This window comes from Chinchilla lanigera, unplaced genomic scaffold, assembly GCF_000276665.1.
Source record: "Chinchilla lanigera isolate Chin_1 unplaced genomic scaffold, ChiLan1.0 scaffold00030, whole genome shotgun sequence".
Taxonomy (NCBI): Eukaryota; Metazoa; Chordata; class Mammalia; order Rodentia; family Chinchillidae; genus Chinchilla; species Chinchilla lanigera.
Genome location: NW_004955431.1, coordinates 21,964,714 through 21,980,257, shown reverse-complemented (window position 1 = coordinate 21,980,257; position 15,544 = coordinate 21,964,714). Strand labels below are relative to the sequence as shown.

At 43.2% G+C, this 15,544-nt stretch overlaps 1 protein-coding gene across 3 annotated transcripts in view; it reads right to left on the bottom strand.

The window, feature by feature from the left end:
* Nucleotides 1–578: 578 nt before the first annotated feature.
* The window catches only part of Slc18a2 (solute carrier family 18 (vesicular monoamine transporter), member 2), a 30,127-nt gene continuing 15,161 nt past the window's right edge, over nucleotides 579–15,544 (bottom strand). For 2 of the 3 annotated variants that reach the window (XM_005387871.2, XM_005387872.2), the window contains exons 10-16: nucleotides 15,100–15,195; nucleotides 8,055–8,133; nucleotides 7,824–7,875; nucleotides 7,163–7,226; nucleotides 5,400–5,519; nucleotides 5,129–5,262; nucleotides 579–965 (exon numbers count right to left, since the gene is read on the bottom strand). In XM_005387871.2, the coding sequence (XP_005387928.1) occupies nucleotides 861–965; nucleotides 5,129–5,262; nucleotides 5,400–5,519; nucleotides 7,163–7,226; nucleotides 7,824–7,875; nucleotides 8,055–8,133; nucleotides 15,100–15,195 (650 nt within the window). In that variant the 3' untranslated portion in view covers nucleotides 579–860. Of the gene's footprint in view, nucleotides 966–5,128; nucleotides 5,263–5,399; nucleotides 5,520–7,162; nucleotides 7,227–7,823; nucleotides 7,876–8,054; nucleotides 8,134–15,099; nucleotides 15,196–15,544 lie in introns of those variants that run through there. The other variant, XM_013515846.1, reaches the window with a different exon arrangement.

Genomic DNA, 15,544 nt, shown 5'->3' with positions numbered 1-15,544 from the left:
CTTGAACTATGTGTAGGTAAACTTTACCCCCCTTAACCTTGACACTAAGATATATATACTATTTTCATCCAGTGAGATGGTCAGATGTACATCCTAGAGGGAAAGCTTTTCATATCTATGCATTTGGTACTTTTGTCTGCTTTCAGAACATTTACTGTTTTCCTCTTCTTGGTTTTAATGTTTACTACCAAACATATGACATGTAAACATGTAACTTACCACTATCCCATTCCAGGTAGTGATTACATGGAAAACTAATGCCAGTGAATGTTTGTGGACAAATCCAAAAGATGACTGACTCATGTTCTTGTCCTCTGCATTTGCGATAACTAGCTTTTAACTCATAAATATATCGATAGTAACTACAAGTTAAATAACACTCATTCAGTGTCACTACATAATGTACTGTCTTATGTGATTCTGTTTTTTCAGATTTCTTTCTAGTTCCTTGTTGGAAGAGTCTCAGATAATGTGTGCTTTATCACTCATTACCAATATTCAGAAAAAATATATTTTTGTCCAAGTGTTCGTGAATTTAAGTTAAAAAATTATATTTGCTTTGGATTCAAATATTTATAGATTTACAATATACCTATTTCTTCAAAATATATTGTATGATATTTAATAAAATCAAATACATAAAATAAAGTTTTCAACACTATTTATACAAACCCCTAGAAAAGCTTCTTTTTCTTTATAAGGCTGTTGGCAGTCAATCATAACCACGGAAAAGAAATAATAACCTTTGGTTGTTGTACTCTTTCACCAGGAATGGATGGTATGACTAAGACAGCTCTGGATGAGTCATTTCACTGGAAACACTTTTACACAATTAAACACTTTGATGATTTCTGAGGGTCTCAGTCACTTTCAGATTCTTCATCATCTCCTATGGGATATGACTGGGTACTATTCTGAGTGTACATTTTTGTTTTCATGGGACAGTTGTGATCCATGAGAATAGCCTATAAGAGAGCAAATTGCAAGTATATTACCTTGTAAGGATAAGACAATTTTAACCTATTGTTTTGAAAGATTACTAATTTGAAAGCTCTGTATCATTATCTGCTATTAACCAGCTATTTGAAGCCAGTGCCAAGTGCCTGGCCTAGAATACCTAGAGTTGTCTGCTACACAAAAATCCCAGGTAACAACAGGATAGCAGGATTGGCCTCTGCAGTATTTTATTGTACCTGTTGGAGGGCAAAAGTCAATTCTGGAAATTTGTACTCTGTGGAGGAACCAAGCGGTGTGTTAGATTTAAGAAGAGTTATACTTAACAATTTTGGAAATGGGGTTGGGGAGAGGACCCTAGAGGTCATCAGTCCAACATCTGTTTACAGATTTTATTGCCACTGCACTTCATGAGGACATGTGAGGAGGGGTCTCACTTGTCTATCTACATAGATTGCCCTTCAGAGTATTTTAAGATCATATCACCATGCCCCTTAGATGTTTTCCTGAGCCGTCCTAGGCTTTTGTCTTTTCTTAAATATAATATCCAGACATCTCCCCAGATCCTGGTTGTCATACAGTTCAAATGTATGAAGTGTGATGTAAAAGTATGTAGTAATTTTATTATAGAGAACATTGCCATTAATCCCCTTTGCGCTGAACGCACTTACCCCATCATTCTTGCTACTTTCTGAAGCAGTTCTGGAAGTCCTCTTTTCATATATTTAGATGCCCTGTTGTGCTCCCTTGATGTTCTGAATTGATTCAAATCATGTACCTTTTGTGGTCTTTCTGACTTTAAGGAAAAGCCACACAGTGCCAGATCCAGTAAGGTGTGTGAGAACACACTTGATGAGCCTGTCTTTCTGTTGGGGAGCACTTAGGCACAGCATTGACTGATTTTTTATAAACCTTGTAAAGACATGAAAACTTACAGGATTGTTTCAGAAAGTAGCAAGAACAATGGGATAAGTGAAGTGAGGAAGGGTATTTTGAGGGAGATTAATGACAATGTCTTTTACTGTAATAAATTTTAAAATTTAAACAGTCACAGTATTTCTCAGTCATCCCTTGTATGATCTTTTAAAAATACACTGAGAAACACAGAAGTCTTGTGCTCTTTTGTTACTAAAAAGTAAAACAATAGTGTGACCAAAAAAGTAAGTAGCACTTTGTTTTCAAAGCATACTAAACTATCACACACTTCTAATCATTTTTCCTCCTGAAAGTATGCAGAACCCAGCACCTTGTCTGATAATACCTCTGACATTTACTGTGCAGGAACATGGGATACATTTAAGTTGAAAAACCTCACCTTAACAACAACCCTGGGTGGTGAATTGAGAAAACAAAGGGACAGATATGTACAAATGGATTATAACACGTACATGGATATAATATATATAATATGCGTCTGGGCTTGTTGGCTTCTAGCCACACTATGCCCAGCCCAAGAGGCTGTTGCTGGAGGATTTTGCAAAATCACCATCAGCACCATCCAATAAAAAGCTGTGATCCTCCTTTCCTGCTCTGGCAAGTTTTAGTCTTAAGACTAAGACAAACAGACATTCCCTACCTTTAAAACTAATTCTTCAGGGCTGGGGATGTAGCTCAGTGGTAGAGTGCTTGCCTAACAAGCACAAGGCCCTGAGTTCAATCCTCAGTACCACAAAAATAAAAGTACATGATTAAAAAAATAGAAATAATTCTCCAACCTGGAAAAGGAACAGCCTCACTAAAAGTTAGCTATTAGCTCAGTATTTTGAGGGTTAATGGTTGCAGTGTAAATTGTCTCATCACTGGAACACTTTTCCTCAGGTGGCAGGGTTGGTATTTCTTATACTTGTAGAGAGATTTCAATAAAAAGTTTTTCTCTCTGTCTCTATTGATGACCTGATTACTAAAAAACAAAAATCCAGTAAACCAAATAGAAGAAACACTCAAGTTCTCACAAGCTACTTCATGATTCCTTGACTTGTGATCCATGAAAATAGCATCAGGTCTTTCCATACCCAACAGCTGAAGTGCAAACACCTTATTACCAGGATGCTCCTAACGAAAGAATTCTTTGCTCAGGGTTGCATGCCTTCTGGCTCACACAACCCCACCCTGGGCCACTGTTAATCCTAAATACCAATGCTTGTCTACACAGGGTTTCTCAAGTGCGCACTAATCCATTCTCCTCCATGGCACATGCTGTCCTGACTGCATGCCTCCTTATTAGATGCTACTAGCTTCCACCGGCTTTTTTCCTGCTCTGCTTCCACAATGAGCAGGCAGCAGCGGCTGGTTCCCAGCCTCCAGTGTTACCATTATGCCAGTTAAATGGCATCCTTCGATTATGGGCAACAAGATGCACATTTTCTCAAGACTTTAATGATTTATCTTTCTAGACACCTATTAAGGATTGTGACATTTTACAGTGAAAGTGGCTTTCTGGAAACCTGTAATTCTAACTGCCGCTGTCTTTCAGGATTGTCTCTTCCACTTCCTTCAGCATTTTTTTTTTAAAGGATCGAAGCACTGATTTAAATGGAGAAAGAAGAGTACTAAGCCTGCCTTCTGCCATCATTTTGCACAAAATGGTAGCTGGCTAGGCAAGTAGCACCCCCACTCATCCTCTGATTGCATTCATTTCCTCCATTACCTCACATAGGCCATCATGCATCCTGCCACCCAGCGAGATAACACCTCCACCCCTAATGTCTGCTGCCCTGGAGAGAGATGCTGGGCCAGCAATTCTGGCATCTGGACAGCAAAAGGAAGCTGTCATGTTGCAGAGGGAAGACAGGAAATTCAGCTGCTGCTGGGTGGACAGAGTAAGTCACAGCGTTGATAAAGCAGGCAGGACAAGCAGATGATACTGGAGAGGATCACACATTGACTAAGCCAGACATGGACCAATCACTGTGTTGAGACTCTGTTGTTTAATCCACATAACACCTCCGTGAGAAAGAAACAGACTCACACAGCCCTGTGTAGGGAGGGAGTTGGAGCAGCTGCTACCAGGACTGTACTAGCCCTTCTGCTATCCCCACAAAATCCTGAACCATCCCTAGGAGACAAGCATGTGCAGGTGGTTATGTGTACATATGATCTATCTTTAAACCCACTTTGAGAGAAAACCATCCTTTGCCGGACAGTTCAGGAAATGCCAAAGCATTAAGACCCCTTCAGTTCAGCTGTCAGACAGGACCTCTGATGTGCTTCCAAGAAACCCACTAGCAAGCCCTACATCTGTTCATAAACACAAGCACCATGCCCCCTTGCTCGTCTCATTCATGCTTAATCCACAACACTGTTCTGTCAGGTGGACAAGTATATGTCAGCATTTGGTACTTAAAAAACCAGCAACACCATTCTACCAAGTATGACTTGTTTGTTTGTTTGGTACAGGAATCGAACTCACGACCTTGCGCTTGCCAAGCAGGCACTGTGCCGCTGAGCTATATCCCCGGCCCCCAATTATGAACAATGACCAGAAACACTGCAATTCCTTTTGTTAAGTCAGGTAAAGTTCTAAGAAATGGTAAAATGATTCATCCATGTCAAAATTCAAATTCAGAATCAACAAGTTTAAACCTGATCAAAAGAAGAACATTTTGTTCTCTATATCTTGCCTATGGCTACGATTCTGTCTATGCAGTTATGAACTTAAAGGTTTACATGCTCACATGTGTATACCAGGGTACATGTATGATGGTTTTCCTAAAAATGTAAAACCAGCTCCAGAATCCTACATGCAATGAGGACCAAGACACCAACGATTACTGAATGGTGTAAGGGTGAAAAGAAAAGCAAACAGGACTATAAATGCCTGATCTTGAGAGGCAGAGAAATGATGCTCAAGATCTGCAATAACCATAGAAAATTGAACTATCCCAGGGTCATACTTACATGACAAGAACTACGCTGGTGCTACTCTATAAACAAAAATAATTTCAATATTCCAAGTTTAAAAACAATGCTTCAGAGAAACTACTTTAAAGGCAGTAAAAATGGGTAACTGCCCTATGTGGTACAGATTCAACAGAAATTCTCACTATTTATGACTGGTGGCTTTTCTGCCCAAAAGGAACAGAAATATATTCTAATATTGAGCCAAAAGGAAATCATCCAGATGATCCTACTAAAATAATCAAGAAATACTCATTGCATCTTAAAGCTTTCTCACCATTTTTTCTTCCTTGGCAGGTGGACTTCGAAGGAAAAAGCAAAGAGGAGCAAAAAGAATATCAATGATCCCGATAATTGTCATGAGCCACGGAAAGCCAATTGCCTTTGCAATAGCACCTCCAGCTGAAGGACCTTTTGGGAAACAGAGAATTAGGTGAAGCTCTTTCCAAATGTCTTGTCGACAGAAAATACAAGCTGCAGTATTTTTCAGGACATATCATCAGTCCTGCATTGAGGTAAAAGGTTGCTTTGAAAGCCAACGTTCTTACCTATAGCGTACCCCATACAAAATGCCACATCTGCGATGGCATACACACTCCCATAGACAGACACGTGCCGCAGGTCCACAAGGTAGCCCATGATGGGCATCATCGACGAGTCCACCATCCCTGTAGGCAGTCAGGAGCACAGTGCATAGGAAACTAATGTGAACCAAGAATGGGCTGCTTGTCAGGAACTGCATCCTAAACCCACTGCCCTGCCAGCTCTTCCCCTTTGGCATCACCATCTGCAAGTTTAGTGGCAGACCCCGGAGAGCAGGCCTTGCACTGGGGACAGCTGGCGGAAGGGCTCCGGGGGTTGGGAGTAGGACCCGAGGCTATATGCTGAATCCTGACTAGGCCACCACTTGCTGCTCCTCGCCTCGTCCTCCACTGCTGAGTGCCTTGAGGTTTAGGGGAGAGTTTCCAGTCCTCTAGCAACTCATGCTGCTGTTCTTCAGACTGAGCAGGCTGCTGGCTTGTGAGTCCCTGGTGGTAATCTCCTGATTCACCATTTTCTCACCCACTTGTCCTTTGCCACTGTCACTTGGCACCCCAGACATCTCATCCAGCCCCTTCCACACTGGCCTCACAATTTGATCACGAGAGTTACTAATGTGGGAAATGCTAGGGAGATCAGAGAACCAGAACACAGAAGAGTCTCATAGATCACCGGGCCCTACTCAGGAAAATAAACCCAAAGCCCCTAGCGCATTTAATTGGCTAAAACAGAGACCATTATTAGACTCAGATCTCCTGAACAGCAGGAGCAGGTAGCACAAAGAATAAGGATGTATGTTCAGAGTTCTGGGTTTAAATCCCTGGCGGAGTGTACATGGTCATGCCTAATCTCTCCAAACACTGCTTCCCATCTGTAAAGACTGCTGAGGACTGGCTGGCTGGCCAAAGCCTACAAACACAACCAGTGAAAAACTTTAAGTGTTAATTTCCCTCCCCTCCATAGGGGGCAGGCACGTGGATGAGGAAAATGTCCTTCTTTCAAATAGTATTTGCTGGTCGCCTGTTCTGTATAACATGCTGGGGACAAAGGATCAAACAAAACTTAAGAATTGAACAATAAGAATAGATTTGAAGAATGAATCACTGCTGGACTGATGCTGTGAAGGGGCTGTCAGGGCCCACCAAGAAATCCTAACCCTATCTGGGAGTCAGAAAAGGCTCTGTTCGTCCTCTGTGTAGTACTACTCCAAGATTAAATTCCTGCCTTTTTGGTGTGACAGATTCGGCATTTATTTTTGCCATGATCAGTCAGTATGTTCCTTCAAAATAATAAGACTTTTCCCTAACATTAAGACCCATCTCCTCAGCCTGTGAAAATTCTTGCAGTGCAGTGGGCGGTACTGTATTGGTCTGCTTTTCCTTTACCGCACCCTATAAAAACATATGTGACATCTTTGTTCCCAGCCTCACCTCGGAAGGTCTGTTCACTGAGCCGGGCCTGGGCAAATGGGTTTCACATGAGGAAGTACCATTTGCCCAAGCACACCAGCATCACATCAGTGTGCTCCTGTAAATATCAGGGTTTTAAAAATACTGGTTTTCGGGAAATAACAAAAAAATGAGTACGTGGAAGCAAGTATTTTTTGGATGATCTATAGTCTGTCACTGGTCTAAGCTGCTGGCCGCCTCTGTTCAAGTTTCTATAAATCTTGGACCAGTAACTACAGTCTATTTACTCTAGAAGAGGAAAAGAAAATCTCCCCTAGAGGGAAAGAAGTTTCACATTTAGGCATCAGGCTCACGGGACTTACCAATTGCAAAACCAACTCCAAAGTTGGGTGCGATGAGCCCATAAATGTTCTTTGCAAAAGGAATCTGCAAAAGGAAATAAATGTTACACTAAAACAAGATATCTAACTCTAAGTAATATTGGAAAAGTCTTTAAAATCTGTGAGGGGCTTTTGGGGGGACATGATCCTAGTACACCCATTCCTGTCTATAGGAAATGGCAGGAGGAAGGATGGGGTCAGCCATCCTAATTTTTTAAAGTCCAAGCTGAAAACAGATAACCACCATGAAACCTAACATCTGTGAAAGGTCAGTCCAGACCACCCTCAATTCTTGATAAAGACAAATAGCCTCATTTGGGCAGGTATTGGCCATTGATTTGAAGATGTTTAATTGTGAAGAACATCCTGCTACTATCTTGGGCTAGTTGCCCCAAGAAAACTATGTAATAAAAGATCTTAAATAATTTCTAACATAAAATAAAAACACATCTACTGGAGAATCTTGTCCAAAGATGCTTAAGATTGATTAAAAAAAAAAAAAAAAAACTAGAATAAAATGAAAGACATAATAAAACAATATCAACAAACTCTAACTGTGGTAAAATACTGCTTGGTAAGTCTTGGGCAAAACAAGTTTTAGTCCCAGATTATTGCTGCTTATCAAATACCATCATTTACTCACACATAAAATGCTGACTCCAACAATGACCATTCCTAGAAGAGCACAAAGCCACCTATCAAAAGAAAGGGCACATCAGTAAACGAACACTTCGGGTTATTTTTCCCTATTCAAATTTTCAAGGGAAATCAAAACCATACTTGTAGCATTTAAGGCAAAAATACTTTAAATATTTTAAAAGAACTACATTATTATCATTATAACAGAATGAATGCTGAATTCATTTAATCTTACCTTCCCATTTTGTGTGCAAGTATCCCAAAAATATTGGTTCCAATGAGATAAGAGATACTTGCCGGCAAGAAAGCAATGCCTGTAAATTTATGAAAAGGACACCTTATCAGTACTGATAACAGTCACATGTTAGAAAAACTAATAATCATAGACACGGCCACGTTGATTACAGCAGATGAAACGAAGCCCTGGGGCCTGCACCCACGCAGCTAATATCCGGCGCCTGACAGCTCCAATCTGAACCCCACACCTTTTTTTCCACACCACAAAGCTGCTGAGCCACTCTAGAAATGAAACCCATTTCTCTATCAGTGGCTTCATCTCACCCCCAGCTCTGTCTCTGGCCGGCTTTACACAGAAAACAATATGTTGTCCCCTTTACACAGCTCCTAACTGTGGGAGCCCCGCAGCCAGCACCTAAGTGTGCCTGGCATATATGTACATGTCCTCCTCTCCTTTTTGACTCCCTGTGACAGGAGTAAGACATGGTCACTGAGAGAATTAGGGGAAATTAAGATAAACAAAAAGAAAGATGTTGAAATTACCCAAAGCCCATCACTGTTATTTTCCCTTGTGAGTTTACACATGTGTGTGTGTGTGTGTGTGTATGTGTGTCTACATGATTTTGTGCAAGTGGGATTACTATATGGGATACTTCTCTACATCTGCTTTTTTCAACTAGTTCTTATGAACATCTCTCCATGTCAAAAACAAAGTCCACATAATAAAACACAACACATATGTAGCCTGCAGTTTTATGTGCAAGGTTTAATGGTCTTCCAGGGAGGGAGCTTGCAACCCCTGGATTCTGATGGGTGAGGAGCGATTCCTGGTGGCTGGGGCAGTGCCCGCCCTGAACAGGTTCCCATGTTAAACAGAAAGGCCTGAGTCCAACCAGGCTAGGCTAAGAGCAGTTTGTCCACCTCAGCTCCACTGTATGATTAGGACAACAGGACAATCTGTTTAGGAGAGATTTTTAAAACTCAGTAATTTTAGTATTTTTTTCTTGAAATCAGATACAACCTATTGGATTCAAAGCCTTGCCCTCAAATGGTAAAAGCTGCTTTCTTCTCAATCATGGTTGTGCCAGTTAGAGATACATGGTAGATACTAGATGGTCAGCAAATAACTGCTACACCCAAAATGCAGAGGGCCTGGGGCCTTTTTGGTCCACCAGCATACAAAGAGACAAGTGTGATCTTGTCCCTTTAAAGATTAGCCATCAAATGCAGGGAAAGGTCAAGCCTCCAGCACAGCAGGGATTTCAAAGTGATAAGTTCCATATGGAAAATCCAAAACCAAATCATTCTAGATCTGGAAATTCTGGGAAATAATAAAAAGCAATCTCATTTCATGTTCCAGAGAATCATTTCCATCACACTTAACAATACATAGTAGCCACATAATTAGTCTAATCTGATTCAGCAAACATTTACTGACAGCCATGTGCCCAGCACAGCGCTGGGGTGCAGCAGAGACAATGACAACGTGACTCTTGTCACTATGGGAAGGGCTTTGAATCAGATGCTTTTTGAACTGAGACATGGCCTCCTTAAAAATGTAACAAAAGAGGGGCTGGGGATTTAGCTCAGCGGCAAAGCGCCTGCCTGGCAAGCGCAAGGTCGTGAGTTCGGTTCCTGGTACCGGAGAAAAACAAAAAAACAAAAACAAGAGTAAAAATGTAACAAAAGCACAGACACCGCGCTGAGAACCCTGAGCCCGCAGCTGGCAAGCTGCCCTGGGAACACAGTTACTTCAACCTGGCCTCCGAAAGGTGAGCAGCACATCTTCCGCACTCTAGCAACAGAGTTCGTCTGGCTAGTACAAATCAGGTGGACCTTGGCTCATGATAAATGACTCAGGGGGCAGGGACACATAGATGAATGAAGGCAAATTGTAAGGAAGATAACTATGCAGGTACATGACACAGAACTACTGACATTCAACTTTAGAGTCAGAGAAACAAAGTGAAAACTGGGGTGGGTGTCCAGTGGTGACTCCAAGGCCCCGACGCTACCTGAGAAGGCAGCTACCACTCTCTCCAGCCAGCTACTGCCAGGCAACTTCAGTTCCAGTTTTAAAATATCTGGGTTTTCTGGATAAGCTGGAACTCTGGGTTCTTGGATGAAATCTCTTGATTTTTAAATGCTGGCAATTCAGTTTTTAAAAAAGATAAACTCTATGCAGGTCAACATCACACCAGCCAACCAAAAAAACACCACTATTTAAGGGCTGAGGATGTAGCTCAGTGGTAGAGCTCCTGCTTAACACACGTAAGGATGCGTAAGGGCCCGGGTTAAACCTTAATATGAAGCAGGGGAAAAAACTACTTCGGAGCTGAACTTGGCCCACAGTCTGATGGCTTAAGCTCTGGCTCACAGAGAGCGTTTTGGAACTCCAAGCCTCCTGCTGAGTCCTAACTTCAGGTTCTGAGCCTGGGCTATGGCTCCAAAGCCAAAGCTTCAAGTAAAGATGCGGACAAGCTGCAGTGGAAGCCATATCATTCCACTGTGAGCGGGATGGCAAGCTCACATGTAGGACCCAGAAGCAGAGTGACCTTACTTTCCATGGGCTCAAACTCCATCTCAAGATTCTACACCAAAAAGCAGACAAGAAAAACTTGCTACCGGAGGCTTACAGCGATCCCTATAATCCATAAAGCCCAAGAAATTGCCACGGCTCCCATTGTACACATCTCACAGGGTACTTTTGACGCTCCAACAGTAAAATGCACCATAAAGCCCTTAGCAGACAGCCCTTCTGGTCCAGCCTCAGTGCTGTCACTACAGGCAAATCTACCTCTCCATTTTTCACCCTGGTCTGCTAGCCTTACCCAAACTGCAGTGAGCTTCTGCTGTGCAGGGACTCCTTCGCCTGTCCCCCACAGCCCCTCTCATTCAGAGACCAGGAGGTACCCAGAGAAAAGACACTTCATGGAGCTGAAGGGGCCCAGAGAGGGCACCATTCCTGGATAAGCACAGGATGCTCGCCCGGTGACATCAGGCAGCCTGCCCTGCTATCTCCCACGTAGGCTCCTGGCTGACCTTAAAGTCTTTATAAAGGAAGCCTCAGGCTCTGTCTGCGGAGGATGAGAGCAGAGCAGCTTAAGTACCCTGTACATGACCAGGACACATTCAATTAGGATCATAAGTCGGTTAAGTGGAGACACCAGAGACATTAGAAAAGCTTCTCAGCCAAGAGCGTGCATGGGGCAAATGCAGGGCACTTGACTGGGTCTGTGTGCTCCACCTGGACTGATGGGCCCCTCCGAGAACACCCGAGGCCTGGTTCCCGGGGACCAGAAGGAAGGAGACACTGGGAAACACTTCCACCACGGCAGCCGCAGGTACTGCGAGCGGGACCAGGAAATGTCCTGCTCTTTTGCAAAACTGCTCTGCACTAATCAAGTGATAGAAAAAAGCAGCCCTCCTGCAAAGCAGCGTGCTTTCCGCAGTACCCTTGATGTCCTTAGATTTCCCCTTCACTCTCACTGCTAGAAAATTTAGAGCTGCCTTTTCTGTCCAAGAAATAGCGTTCATTTAGCTCCTTGTCCTTTCTCCTTCTTATTTGGGGTTTGTTTTGGTTTTGGTTTTGTGACATAATTCATACATCATAAAATTCACTCTTTCAGAGTACAGTTTCGTGGGTTTTCTTATATTCTAAAGGTTGTACAATAATCACCACTACCTGAATCCAGATTTCCATCACCCCACAAAGGAAAGTCTTATCCATTAGCAAGCAGTCTTCCCCCATCTGCAGCCCCCTATCCCCAGCCCACTGGGGCTTTTTAAGGATTGTTTGATGAAAGGGTGCAAAATCAATGCTGAACTGGAAGGGAATGATTGATACTCAGGCTGGACCACATGCAGTGAGGCAGACTGAGCAGGGGAAAGTCTAGACGGGAAGGGCTTCTGACAAGGCACCCTGCAGAGGGCTGACGCCTGAGGGAAATGCAGGTCACCTGCAGAAAAGTTGGGGGCACTGAAAATGCCAGAGTAAGTCAGAACTGAGAGACTCCCTACAAAGATATCCCTATGTGCCTTGCAAGAACTATGAAAGGAAAATAAATCTCCAAGACAGGTAATCAATAAATTCTTAGAGAAAAAGGGGTATGTGCGGGGACCAGCGTTCCAGATATTAAGCAACATTCCAAAGGCACAGTGATTAAGTACTGGGGTCCTGACAGAGAAAAGACATACAGGTCAGTAGGACAGAAAAGAGAATCCAGAAATAGACCCACAAGCTCATCCAGGGAATGACAAGAGATGGGGGTATCAGCTGTTCTCAAGAGGAAAGGCCCTGGGACAAAACCTGGTCATACAGAAAAAAACAAAACAAAAAAACTTATATCCCACATACCTTAGATCAACATTGATTCCATAAAAGTCCAACATTTTAATGTAAAAAAATAATGTATCATCTTAGTCACTTTCCTTGTTGCTAAGACACAATAGCCAAAACCCACAATTGAAAGGAAAAAAGATTTATTTTGGTTCACAGCTCCAGTTCATGATAGGCTGGTTGCAAGGAGAAAGGATGGCAGAGGGGCATGGGTAGGGAAAGGTGCTCAGCCAGGAGGCAGGAAGTGAAGGGAGGAGCCAGGAAGAGAGATCCGCCCTTCCAGGCCACTCCCCAGTCACCCACTTCTTCCATCCAGACCCTGTCTCCTACCAGCACATTCAGCTCTGCATCTGTCAGTGGGTCAGTCCACTAAAGGAGTACAGCGGCCCCACAGTCAGTCACCTTCCAAAAGCCCAGCCTCTGAACATGTGAGGCTTTTGAGAGACATTCTAGATCTAAGCCATAAATGTGGTTTAAAAAAATCTTGGTATAGTAAAGACCTTTCTGAGATACACTTGAAAGGACAAAAGAGAAGACTGCTAAATCTCACTAGAGGCATTTGAAGTGTTCTGAGCAGCAAAGCACACCACACATAAAGTCAAAAGACACATAGCAAAGGGGGCAGTATGTGTAGAACTTCTGATAAAGGATCACGTTATATACAAAGAACACTTACAATCAATAGAAGTGCAAACAACTTGACAGAAAAATGAACAAAGTGTATCATTAAGAAATTTATGCTAAAGAAAATACACACAGCTGATAAACCTATAAACAAGCTTCATTTCACGCAGTTATTAAATTAAATTAAAACAGGACTCTCTGAATGCATAGCATTTCAGTCACTAGGAAAGACTAAAGACTGATAAAAGCTGTGTTAGTGCACTAAGAGTAGATACAGAACATGCCCCTGCAGATAAATTCCCAGACACAAGGGGAAATGCACAAGAAAGATAGCTTCTGCAGGAACTAACCCGAACACCCCAAAATAGGATGGGTGAAAATTTATGCATAACTTTACAAGAGAACAATATACAACAGTGAGAATGAGTGACAGGCCTCCAGTTAAACAAGGCAGACTGAATCTATAGGTTTTACTCCCCGACACCAAACTCTACTGAAATGTTATTGAAAGAGCAGGTGAAAGTTCTAGACATACATCCCACTAGACAGAAGAAGCCAGGAGAGGCATGCAGAGGGGACAGACAAGGATGAACACACAGGGACTGTTGGAACCTCCCGCCTGCATAAGGAACTAGACACCCACAAGCTACAAGACCCCTGAGCCTCATAAACCACAAAGGGCAGGGGCCAAGGGCTCAGATGCAGGGGGATCCACTGAGGGCCAAGGCTGTCCCTAAAGAGGGGGAAGGCTGCTTGAATAGCACTGATCCTCAGTTCTCCAGCCGCACCCTGGCAAAGAGGCAGTTTCTCTAAAGCAACAGACATGATTCGGGGGCCCTGGACTCCCCACCCCCAGGCAACATGGAGGCTAGGGTAATGGAGGGGCTGAAAGAGGGACTTAAGGAAAGTCTTCCTCCAAAACCTGAGAGGGAATCATTTCAGCAGTGACCACAAATACACACATGCACATACAAATGCAGATTACGTCAAGCCAGTGGAAGGTGAGGGTAAAGTTATCTGATGATATGCAAGACGTCAGAGAACATCACTGGCCAGGCACCATCCGCAAAGCCGCTGCAGGACACGGTCCCTCGTGACGCAGGGGTAAGCTGAGAGAAGGCACTGGAGAGGGCACAGGAAAAAGAAGAGGCAAGAAGATGCCCAGATGGAGGGCAGAAAGCCCCAGTACAGCCCAGAGAGCACCACGTCTAGACCAGAGAGTCAGGACAGACGTTCATGAAGAAGCGAGGCCACACGAACGTCATGCTGCTGATACACTTGACTACACTTCAAGGTTTTTTTTATCTCTGCCAAAGTCCGGGGGCTGGACCCATTCGTGCTACACAGAAAACTAAGAAAACGAAAAGACAAGGCAATGACTAATTCATGTATTAATAATCTACAAAGAAAGGAGATGAATCACAGTATCCTACAAAGCTCTGCTTGAAACAATATTTACACTCACAAGCATGGCAGTGCCAAACACCAACGTAACAAAACACAGTGACCGGGGCTGGGGATTTAGCTCAGGGGCAAACGCGCCTGCCGGGCAAGTGCAAGGTCGTGAGTTCGGTTCCCGGTACCGGAAAAAAACAAAAAAAACAAAAAACACAGTGACCCAATGGCAGTTTCTATTTAGCAGTGGAGGACACATGCCAAGACCCCCAGTGGATGCCTGAAACTGCAGACAGTTCCCAGCCTACACAAACCTATGCTAAAATTTAATTTGTAAAACAGGCATAGTAAGAGATCAGCGATGAATAAGAGATAGAGCAATTTAACAATACACTGTAATAAAAGGTATGTGAATCCTCTCCCCCTCTCCCCCTCTCTCTCCCTTTTCCTCTGTTTCTGTCTCTTTCTCACTGTAAAATTTGCTTGAAGCACCTATCCCGAAAGATACTAAGTCTGGAGCCCAAGCAGACCCCAAAGCTGTCCTAGGCACTGACCCTATTAAGAGCCAAGCGGAAGTAAACACTTTATTATTCTGGTGTAGGTAGCTCAGGAGGGCTACACTGACAGGACCCACCCTGGGGACAAAGGTCCTGAGGAGGGTGAGAAGAGCTGCCCTGCTCCTTACCCAGTTGCCACTTCCGGGAACACATGGTCTCCATCATCCAGATGGGCAAGGCTGGCTCCAGCATGGCGATCCCCATGTTCGCAAAGCAGATGGAGCCTTTAAGACAGGAAAAAGTGAGTGTGCTTTTGCTTCCAATACTCAGTGTCCTTAATCATCTCTGAGCACAGTCAGACAGCTCAACTATTCAGAACTTCTCTACTTCCATAAGGAAAAGATAAACACCAAGCCAAACATATGGCAAGGGGTATGTGTTTTATCATTATTATTATTACTGTTGTTATTATTATTATTACTACTGGTATTATTACTTTAAACAAGTGGAAATCCAGAGTCATATCATTTGGTTTTGTTTTTTTTTTTTTTTTTTTTTTTTTTTTGTTTTTTCTCCGGTACCGGGAACCGAACTCACGACCTTGCGCTTGCCAGGCAGGCGCTTTGCCGCTGA